General features: G+C 39.1%; 1 protein-coding gene across 1 annotated transcript; it reads left to right on the plus strand.

Moving 5' to 3' along the window:
- The first annotated feature begins 3,762 nt into the window (after positions 1–3,762).
- On the plus strand, positions 3,763–4,945 carry LOC142169733 (uncharacterized). Its single transcript, XM_075231637.1, has 2 exons — positions 3,763–4,192; positions 4,458–4,945. Exons 1-2 carry the CDS (start codon positions 3,763–3,765, stop codon positions 4,943–4,945), a joined length of 918 nt encoding a protein of 305 aa, XP_075087738.1.
- Positions 4,946–11,890: the final 6,945 nt, after the last annotated feature.

The following is an 11,890-nucleotide window of genomic DNA, read 5'->3' on the forward strand; positions in this document are numbered from 1 at the left end:
CCAAGGGACAACCTAGCCAACATAAAGAGCAAACTGCCCAACAAGAATCAAAAAAGAAAGGACATAGGAGATCTATAATCATTATTGGAACCCAAGGGAAGGAAGTGGGGAATATGAAGGAAGTCAGGGCAGAAACACAACAAAAGGATGCCAGATATGTTACAACTGAAATGGGCACTAGGAATGACATGAAGGATGCAGAACCAAGAGAGATGCCATTGAAGCTGGGGAATTCCAATGCAGCTCAAGTGCAAAGAAATATTGGCATGGCAAGTTCATCCAACCCTGAGGATGAACAAACTATTTTAGGACAAAACTATGGGAAGGATGGGGGTTGTACCCCTCCTAACGGATAATATAGGATGTAGAATGGCAGGGGCCTAAACAAGTTAGCAAAGTAGAAGGAGGTGAACCTGTTTCTGCACAATGTGAAAGCTGGTATGTTTGGGATCCTGGAAACGAAGATTAAGAGAGCAAAGGCTCAGCAAAAATCTCTTAATCTATGTAGTGGGTGGTCTTTTAGCACAAATTTGATGAAGCATCCTGGAGGTCTAATATTTAGCTTAAAGTATATATATTTATATGTATATTTTCTTGCGTTTTACTCATATTTTGTGAATTTCGGATGTGAAATATAATAATTTATGCTAATTCATGATGTTTTTATATTTAGGAATCATTGGGAGGCAATATAGGGTGAAAGGTGCAAGATTAGAGCCAAAAATGAGCAAAAGTGGAAAATGGCCATTTGTAGCGCCACAGGTAGCGTGGGGCGCTACCTGTGGCGCAGTTTCCAGAAACAAAAATAGCCAGCGCAAGGGATAGCGCCTCACGCTACCCTGGGCGCTGGTGATGGAAAATCTCTCCTACTTCATCGGGACAAGTTTATTTCGGCCCAAGACCTACCCAACGCGTATAAAAGCAAGACTAAGCCTATTTTGGGAGGGGAGACACCACTTTTGAAGGAAAAATACACACGAGGAACATCCGGGAGCACGAATATCTCAGTTTTCTTCATCTTTTCTTAGTATTCTACATTATTCAACACTTGTAAATTTGTTTGATATTATCATGAGTGGCTAAAACTCATAGTTCTGGGGTTGTGATTTCGCCATGAATATTATTGTTTAAAGTTGACTTAACCTTGATTATAATTCACTAATATATATTTGTTTCTTTAATTATGTGATTAATTGCTTAATTATCTGGCCAACATTTATGTTCTATTTACTATCTATTTTATGCTTAGGAAAGCTACGTTTAGATTAGAGAAAAATTTAAGAGAGTATAATCTTAAATCTGAGTAGGGGCGGATTTGTGGTTAGGATAGGAATATACCTAATCACCGTGCTTAATTAAATATCACATTCTTAATGCATTCGTAATAGATTGATTCCATAGGAATATAGGCGTTAATCTACTTTGAATAGGCAAGTAGGAATTCAGGAGAATACTACGAGAGTAATTGTTCGATTAATTAGCAACCACGAGTGAATTGTATGAAATTGAGAGTTAATTAGAACACAATATGATTGGTGAATTGATCACAACACTGGAATATTTGTCTCTATTGAATACACAACAACTATTTTGCTGCTTGATAATTTAGTTAATTGTTAGAATTATTGCTTAATATAAGCACACTATTGAACTCTTATTGACTTGATTGAATAATAATATTTGTGAAACTAGTGGGTAGTTAATACACATATTTGTGGGTTCGACACTCGATTTGTCACTTTATTACTTTTACGACCACGTATATTTGCGTGTGTATTTGGGAGCAACAAGTTTGTGGCGTCGTTGCCGGGGACTTAAATATTGACTACTTTCTAGTTTTTGCTTTAATTGTTTATTTCGTCAAGTCTAACGTTTCTTATTGGTTGCTCTGCTCACAGGAACTTTGATTGAATGCGAAGGGTCAGAAGTCAGGATAAATTTCAAGGCTTTGACCCCAACCCTGAGAGAACATTTCACAAGAGGTTGAGGGAAGCAAGGGACATAGATAATCTTCAGGCACTTGTTCAATTTCCTGTGGACATGGCAGAGGAACAACATATGGCTGTTCAGGAGGTGGTGCTGCCCAGCATTGCTAGTGTCACCTCCAGCATCGTGAAGCCCAAAATCACTAGGCACTTTGAGCTAAGCAAAGCATGATCCAGCTATTACATGCGAATAGGCAGTTTGCGGGTCTGCCACATGAGATATATGCATTATTGAAGAAATTTTATAAAAGCAATCCTGATTGGAAAGGAGAGATGAACAGACACAAAGTGCAAAAATCTGCAAGGGTCTCGAGTTAGATGTCGTCTCTGCATTATCAGAGCAGGTTGCCATATTGGCTAACTATGTCAATAAGATGACATTGGTTATTAACAAGCAACAAGATCAGCCAGTGCAACATGTTCAATTATTTTGTGAGGTATGTGGAGAGGGTCACACGAGCGACTTATGCCCAGCTAATCCAGAATCTGTCTGTTTTGTGGGTAATGCAAATAGGGACCAAACAAATTAGTATGGGAACACTTGCAATCCTAATTGGAGGAACCACCCAAACATCTCTTGGGGTGGAAACCAAGGTACTCAGAATTAGTATAGGATACAAGCTCCTCAACATCAATATAGACCACCTCAGGCTAAATAACCTACAAACCTGACGAGTCACATTGAGGAAATTCTAAAGAAATTGATGGTTGATCAGCATGCTCAGGCAGCAACCCACGCTGCAGCGATTCAAAATTTGGAGAGACAAGTGGGGCAACTTGCCAGTGCTCAAAATACTCGACCAGTTGGAGCTCTTTCAGGCGACAATGAGGCTAATACTAAGGCATCTATTAATGATGTGTCATTGAGGAATGGAAGAAATCTAGAAGAAGTCCCATAAAAAGAGAAAGCAAGTGACCTTTCATGAGACACCGGCCACCATAGAAGCAGAATCAAAAAAAGCAAAGGAGTTAGAGAAGCTGAAGAGGCGGTGGCTAAGCAACCCCCATCATTAGTTTGAAGGACACCACCTCCGTTCCATCAGAGATTGCAGAAAGTGAAGGCTAATGCCGCTTATAAAAAGTTTCTTAGTATTTTGAAGCAGGTGCAAATCAATATTCCACTGTTAGTCATCCTGCAAGAAGTGCCCAAATATGCCAAATACATCAAGGGCAGTGGCAAATCAGAGGTGGTTGACAGAGTTCGAGACTGTGACACTCACTGAAGAATGTAGCTCAAGAATTCAAAACAAGCTACCTCAGAAATTGAAGGATCCATGTAGATTCACTATCCAAACCTCGATTGGTAAGCACGCAGTCAGGGCGAAGCATCAATTTGATGTCTCTATCTGTGTTAAGATAGTTGTGGTTGAGTGAGCTGTGCCCAACCACGGTGATTTAACAGTTGGTTGATCGCTCCCTTGCTCATCCTGAAAGAGTAATTGAAGATGTGTTAGTTCAAGTGGGTTCTTTCATATTCCATGCTGATTTCATTATCTTAGAATATGAGCCTGATTAGGAAGTCCCATTTATTTTGGAGTGTCCACTCTATTATTGATGCTATTATTGATGTATGCAAAGGAAATATGATGATGAGAGTGGGTGATCGAGTGGAGGTATTCAATATGTATAAAGCACTCAGATTTCCAGTCCACTATGAAGAGCTATCCATGATTTATGTTTGGAAGATGATGTGACTTCATTGGTGCCTTATATGAGCCCCATAGATCCTCTTGAATGAGCATTGATTGTGGATGAAGAAGACAGTAAAGATGAAATGATGGAAGAAATTGAGCAAGTACTTAACATATCTTGCAGTTATATCCATGGGTTTGAGAGATTTGAGAAGTTGGATATGCCTGTTACTTTGGCCCCTCCTAAGCCATCTATTGAAGAAGCTCCAAAGCTAGAGCTTAAGCCCCTTCCATCGTATCTGCGCTATGCTTATTTGGGGAGCTCTGAGACATTGCAAGTGATTATCTCATCTAGCTTGATCGATGTACAAGAAGAAAAATTGCTCAGAGTTTTTCGTGAGCATAAAAAGGCTATTGGGTGGACAATTGCTGACATCAAAGGAATTAATCCATCATTTTGCATGCATAAAATCTTTTTGGAAGATGGACACCGCCCTAGTATTGAGAAACAAAGGAGATTAAATCTCATTATGAAAGAGGTCATGAAAAAGGAAGTAATTAAGTGGCTTGATGCAGGTATCATCTTCCCTATTTCTGACAGCAACTGGGTAAGCCCAGTGTAATGTGTGCTTAAAAAAGGGGGGATGACTGTTGTAGAGAATGGAATGAGCTAATCCCTACTCACACCGTGACGGGGTGGAGAGTTTGCATTTATTACAGAAGGCTCAATAAAGCAACCCACAAGGACTAATTCCCACTTCCATGCATCGACCAAATATTGGACAGATTGGCGAGGCATGAGTATTATTGCTTCCTTGATGGTTATTCGGGGTATAACCAGATTGTCATATGCCCAAAGGATTAGGAGAAGACCACTTTTACTTGTCTTTATGGTACTTTCACTTTCAAGCGAATGTCGTTTGTAATGCGCCGACCACTTTTCATAGGTGCATGATGGCTATTTTCATTGATATGGTGGAAATATTTGTGGAAGTCTTCATGGATGATTTTTCAGTCTTTGGGTCTTCTTATGATGACTGCTTGAAGAATTTGAGCAAGGTGTTGGACCGTTGTGAAGAAACAAATTTAGTGCTAAATTGGAAAAATTGTCATTTTATAGTACAAGAAGGCATCGTGTTGGGCCATATAGTGTCAAGGAGTGGCATTCAAGTTGATAAGGCGAAGGTGGAGAGGGTTGAAAAGTTACCTCCACCCATTTCTGTGAAGGGTTTCTGGAGTTTCTTGGGACACGCGGGGTTCTATAGACGCTTTATTAAGGATTTTCAAAAATTGCTACTCTTTTGTGGAGGTTGCTTGAAAAGGATGTAACCTTCAATTTTGATGAAGCCTGTCTGAAGGCATTCGAGGAGCTGAAAAAGATGTTGGTGGCTGCCCCTATTATTGCGGCACCGGATTGGTTGTTACCATTTGAACTTATGTGCGATGCAAGTGTCCATGCTAGTCCAGAGGAAGGACAAGATGTTTTACTCCACTTACTATGCGAGTAAGATTCTTGATGATGCACAGCTGAATTACACCACTACTGAAAAAGAGTTATTGGCCGTTGTGTGGGTCTTTGAGATATTTCAGGCATACTTGGTGGGAACAAAAGTCATAATCCATACCGATCATGCAGCAATCAGGTATCTACATACAAAAAAACATCCAAGGCTAGATTGATGCACTGAGTTTTGTTGTTGTAGGAATTTGATATAGAAATACTAGATCGGAAGGGAATAGAAAACCAAGTAGTCGACCATTTATCAAGGCTGGAAAATCATGAGCATGTGGAGGAAGGTGGACAAATTAAGGAGGCATTCCTTGATGAGCAATTTTTTGCTATCACCCAAGACCCTCCCCCATGATGCACGGACTATGTGAATTTTCTTGTGAGTGGGGTACTTCCTCCTAAAATTAAATCTGAAGCTAGAAAGAGGTTTCTATATGATGTAAACTTCTACTACTGGGATGAGTCATTCTTGTACAACCAGTGTGCTGATTAGTTGATGAGCAGATGTATTCCAAAAAAGGAGGTGGAATTAGTGTTGTATGATTTCCATGCCTCACCTTATGGGATCCATCATGGAGGCGATAAGACAACTGCAAACGTGCTACAATCTGGGTTCTTTTGGCCAACATTGTTCAAGGATGCCCATGTATTTGTTAAGAAGTGTGACCAGTGTCAAAGAACAAGAACAATCACAAAGAGGCATGAGATTCCTTTGAATAACATCCTGGAGGTAGAGATTTTTTATATATGGGGGATAAACTTTATGGAACCGTTCTCATTGTCCAGAGAAAACAAATATATCTTGCTAGCAGTTGTCTAAGTGTCAAAATGAGTAGAGGCGATCGCATTGCAAACAACTGATGCCAAGGTGGTAACCGTTTTTGTGAAGAAGAACATATTCTTGAGGTTTGGGACTCCACTACGTCGCCGTATAAGCTTGTTTATGGGAAGGCGTGTGACTTACCTATTGAACTTGAGTACAAGGCGTACTGGGCAATTAAAAAGTTCAATATGGACTTTGAAACCATGGGCGAGAAGAGGCTCTTCCAGTTGAATGAGTTAGATGATTTCAGGCTGCACTCTTATGAAAATGCTAAGCTTTACAAGGAGAAGACAAAAGATGGCATGACAAGCGTATCAAGACACATCACTTCCAACAGGGCCAACATATAGTATTGTTCAATTCTAGGCTCAAGTTGTTTCCTTGGAAGTTAAAATCGAGGTGGTCAGGTCCATTTGAGGTGGTGAGAGTCACTCCTTATGGTGCAATTGAGCAGCACGCTTTTAATGGTGAAAGAAAATTTTTGGTGAATGGGAAAAGAGTCAAGAACTATTGGGGAGGAATCATTGATCGTGAAATAACCAAAGTAGTACTCCCTGATGAGTAAGAGAGGCCCTGCGTCGTGCCGCGACGTTAAATCGGGCACTTGTTGGGAGGCAACCCAATTTGTATTGCTTTAATAGCTTAGTTTTTCAATTTCTTTTTAGTTAGAGTACATTAGATAAAATATCATAGATAGAATGTTGTGGGGTGTGTAAATTGGATATATAAAGTGCTCGGGGGGATCAGGGACTTCAAAAAATAATTAGAAAATTGCCAGAACAGCTCCCCACGCTGCGTGGGATGCACTTTACAGTGAGATCGGAACCCCCAGCTCCAGGACTAGCGCGGAGCGCTGGGCTGGGGTTCAGGTATGTATTATAATTATTTTTCTTTTTTCATTTTATTTATTTGGTTTATTAACCCACACCCATAAAACCCGACCCATATACCCATCTACCCTCACATTATAACCCATACTATCTTCACTTAAAAACAAATTTAACATAACTCCCCCTTTCACCAGTCACACTCTCTCCCTCTCTGCCCCGATCCCTTCCCCCTCTCTCTAAATTTTCCAAGTTTTTCTCCTGCTTTCATCGTCAATAATCAAGGTATGTTCTCTCTTCTCCATTATTTTTATTTTGTGAGTAAGTTCCCAATTCCCCCTCCCAAATGCGCCAAACCCCAAGTCCCCATTAGTATTTCTTTTGAACTCTTTTCTATGGTGGGTGGTCTATTGTGCACTGAAATTAGTTGATAAAACTTGATTGTTGTGTTATATACAGAGTAGTAAACTAAAATTCCCTCTACTTCGTTAAAATTTGGGAGGTCCATAATGTTCCACCATTATTGAACTAAGTTGCACACACCTCATGCCCACAATGTGTTTAATAAAATGTTTGAATGCGTACTTTGTGCATCGGTGAATTTTGAGTAACCGAGTGTAGTTGTATGTGATATCGGTCTAATTGTGGATGGTTTGGGGGTGGTTTTACATAATTCGGAGCGTGACTTTAATGTGCACATGTTTTCCACACCAGGTACCTTGTATTATGTGTGTTGTAGCATTTTCTAGAATTATCTAGTGTAGTATATTAGTTGTAGAGATTAAGGACCATGTGCCACTTGCTTGCATTAAGGCTAAACCACTTCGCCATGATTGACCACTTGATTTGTGTGGAATAGTTAGTGAATTATAATTGTGCAACATGAAGAAGTCTTGAGTACACATTGTCTTGTGTTGCACCACTTGTGCGTTTAACACCAAGCTTGTGAGTCTAGTACATTGAGCCTTCGATTTTAAGTGTGGGGTCATCTTTGACTCTCACGATAACCTTAGGTGGATTTCTTGATTCATTATCACATTCATGATTATTTGTGTTATATGTTGCTATGGCTTGTGATAGTGCGAACAAGGGCTAGGGAGTAGGGAAATCCTCAACCACTGCTCCCGCGCCTAAAGAATGCAGGCAAGGGAAAGGATCATCTAGGCAAGCTAAAGGGAAACAAGTTGTTGATGGATCAAAGAAGGCACCATTGGGACCGAGGCCTCATTTGGATCTAGTTCGTGATGATGACATCCCATGGCATAGGGATTTCGTGCCATATGGGCGATTTGTCTCCGAGATAGGTATTAATGTGAAAACTTTGGAAAAGAACTTCTTGGACGTACTTGCCCAATTGCGAGAACTGAAAATGGATAAATTGTTAGAGTGCCCTAGCCATGCAAATTTTAGCATGGTGCAAGAACTGTATGCCAAATGGAATGCAGACTTGTTCAAGTCATAGGTCCGTGTAAAGGAGGAGCCAATGGATAGGCGGTCCTTATGTGAATTTTTGGGAGTTGATAAGTCTAACCCGCGGAGGCTACAAATTTGTCAAAGGCCTAAGCTACCAGGCAATACTCTTTGTGGCGTTGATTCGAATGCCAAGTGGAAGAGAACTAAGGGCGATGCCCATCATGAGATGATCCGCTTTGATTTCAACAAGACTGCCAAGGTGTGGCAAAATTTCCTACATGCCAGACTCATACTAGTTGAGTGCAATAATGAATGCACTCGGGCTTGAGTGTGTGTGATATTTTTTCTGATGACTGGGAACCCATTAATGTAGGTGAGATCATGCTAAGGGAGATGTCCTGTCACGACCCAAAATTCACCTAGTCGTGATGGCACCTAACCTAACCTGTCAGGTAAGCCAATTAACAACTATCCAACTTATGAGATTTATTAAGGTAAGAAATGATAATACACCACTTTTATACAAAAATTTCCCAAGGACAGGTAGTACAAATCATGAGCTTCTAAGATTTAGAATTTGCAAAGCTGATATGAAATAAAATACATCATCTGTTTGAAATATACATGAACAGATTAATGATTCTAAAGCTACCAAGAAATAGAGGCAGCTATGACCGGATTGCGGAAACATCTTAAATGTCAGCCCCCGCCACACATCGTAACATCAACATCCAAAATCTGCACACAAGGTGCAGAAGTGTAGTATGAGTACAACCGACCCCATATACTCAGTAAGTATTTTGCCTAACCTCGGCGAAGTAATGACGAGAATTTTTAGTAAAAGATACTCAATGTTATAACCTGTGCAGTATACTAACAATAGAAACAATTATAGAACATAACAGATACGGGTACAATGAAATAACTATGCAAGGCAGAAAAAGATTACTAGGAGAAATCATAATAGCAAATTCATAACTTTCCTGGTATGAGAAATATATTCAAGATATCACATCAAATGGCACGGTAGCCCCTTCGTGCATTTATCTCATTAAATTCATGACTTTCCTGGTGTGAGGAAATATATTCAACATATCACATCAAATGGCACGGCAATACCTTCGTGCACTTGTCTCATTCTCACCCAATATATATATATATATATATATATATATATATATATATATATATATATATATATATATATATATATAGAGAGAGAGAGAGAGAGAGAGAGAGAGAGAGAGAGAGAGAGAGAGAGAGAGAGAGAGAGAGATCTTTCTCACCGTGCATACATATAACAGTACCAACTAATGAGAAAAATGCCAATAACAATAAAAGAAATGAGGTGGGAGGCATACATGAAGAAACAACGAACAAAGCAGTACATATGGACCATGGAAACAGGCTAGGAAAAAGAGGCATAGAAATTATGACAGCAATTAGGAAGGAAAAATATAAATTTCACTAATTAGCATGGTAGAAGGCTCAGATACAAATATAGAAACAAGAAGAAAATCATAATATTTGCAAGTTAAATAGATAGAAGGCATGGATACACAACAACACTTGGGGTAGAGGATACAGAAAGAACAACGACTACAAGTCACATAGAAAACATAGGTGCACAATAACAGCTCAAGATAAAGGCATGAATGTATACACAATTAAAAGATATCACAATATAATGTATGTCTCTTGTCCTCACCTGCACGGAAACACCCTTCATGCCATGAATATATGATAATATAAAAATAATGGCACGATATTACCCTTCGTGCTTTTACTCTCATCCTCACATGATAATGTAAATGAAATGATACGGTATTATCCTTCGTGCATAATAATGTATATGAATGACACGACATCACCCTTCGTGCTTTATACTTTTCCTCACATGATAATATATACGAAATGGCACAACATTATCCTTCGTGCATAATAATGTATATGAATGGCACGACATCACCGTTCATGCTTTATACTTTTCCTTACATGATAATATATACGAAATAACACGACATCACCATTCGTGCTTTACACTCTCCCTACATGATAGTGTATATGAAATGGCACGGTATCACCCTTCGTGCTTTACACTCTTCCTTACCAAGCACATGTATTTCATTAACAAGCAAGGTAGGAAGCACAAATAACATCAAAGATAATGTTTAAACGAATGTTCCAAATTGAACATCAATCACGACTTTCAAGCCAATAACAATTCAATAAACTTCAAGTACTTTATTATTCAAGTATTTCAACAAGCCTCAAAAATGATCTTCAACTCATGTATAATATTCAAAATCTCAAGAATAACAGTCGTAGAGTCGTATTTGTGATTAAGTATAATAACGATCGGGTTTCGCACATTAGTAATTTTCACAAAAGTCCGTCATAGTTTTAACCAAATTATAATAATCCAAATCATGGTTTCTAGCATTTAATGCCATATTCATAGAAATCTAGAAGTCAAAGAAGACATGAAACAAGAGTGTCACATAATTCTACAAAGCACAATAAATCGTATAATTTACCCCCGAGCATGATTAACCCTGGCACATGCATATATGCTCGTCACCTCATATATGTATCACCCCTGCATGTAGCAAACAATGTCAAATAGTAGGAAAACTTCCCTCAATAAAGTTAGGCAAAACACTTACCTCAAACAATCTAATTCCAATACCGAGCAAGATAAATAATACTCCAGAAATTTTATTCCGCACGTATCAACCTCCAAACACCTTCCTATATCCTCAATTCAATCCAAACGATCTGTATCTATTCAAACAATATGAAAATTAATCACAATGTACTCCAATTCTTATAATTTAACAATTTATAAAATTTTCCAACTCCGTTCGAAAATTCGACAGTGTGGCCCACATCTCGGAATCCAACAAAACTCATTAAATCCGATAACCCATTCAATTACGAGTCCAACCATACTAATTTTACTCAAATCCGACTCCGAATCGATGTTCAAAACTTGAAAATTTATTTTATAAAATTTCTACAAATTTCCACAAATTTCCATCTCAAAATACTAATTAAATGATGAAAACAATGATATATTCATATATATTAACCAAATCCGAGTTAGAATCACTTACCCCGATGAATTTCTTGAAAAACCCACGAAAACTCGCCACAAACCGAGCTCCCAAAGTCGAAAAATAAATAAATGAGATGAAACCCACATTTATATGGTACCAATCTGATCTCTCAATGTGCTGAACGCACATTTTTTGTGCGGTCCGCACATTCCAAGTTCTGCGGCCGCAATGCAAATTGTGCGGTCACACTTCAGCAATGACTGCACTGCTAGGCTTCTGTAAATTGGCCACACATTGTGCTACAAATGTCCAAATAATGATTAGTTTATTTTTCTAGAATCTAGACTCAAAGGACTACAACTTTCGTTTTTGAATCATCTCCATATTCCTTATAGATTAAAAGATATAAGCTTCCGAAGTCAGACAATCAAACCTGCAGAATCCCCTTTCTGCGGCCCGCATATTTTCAACTGCAGTCCGCACATTTTCCACTAACTCTGCACTTTGGGGGATTGCGGTCGCACATCCGCACTCCAAAAATGTGCCCTCCGCACTTCAACTGCTCCAAGACATCATCAAAGTGCCGAAATCCCCAAACTTGTTCAAAACTCACCCCGAAACACACCCGACCGCTCGGGACCC

The sequence above is a fragment of the Nicotiana tabacum genome, chromosome 15 (genome assembly GCF_000715075.1).
Source record: "Nicotiana tabacum cultivar K326 chromosome 15, ASM71507v2, whole genome shotgun sequence".
Classification (NCBI taxonomy): domain Eukaryota; kingdom Viridiplantae; phylum Streptophyta; class Magnoliopsida; order Solanales; family Solanaceae; genus Nicotiana; species Nicotiana tabacum.

Coding starts and splice junctions, on each gene's coding strand:
- LOC142169733 (XM_075231637.1), top strand. CDS start 3,763: ATGGAAGAAATTGAGCAAGTACTTAACATATCTTGCAGTTATATCCAT. Junction 4,193..4,457: donor AATTAAGTGGCTTGATGCAG/GTATCATCTTCC, acceptor GGGTATAACCAG/ATTGTCATATGCCCAAAGGA.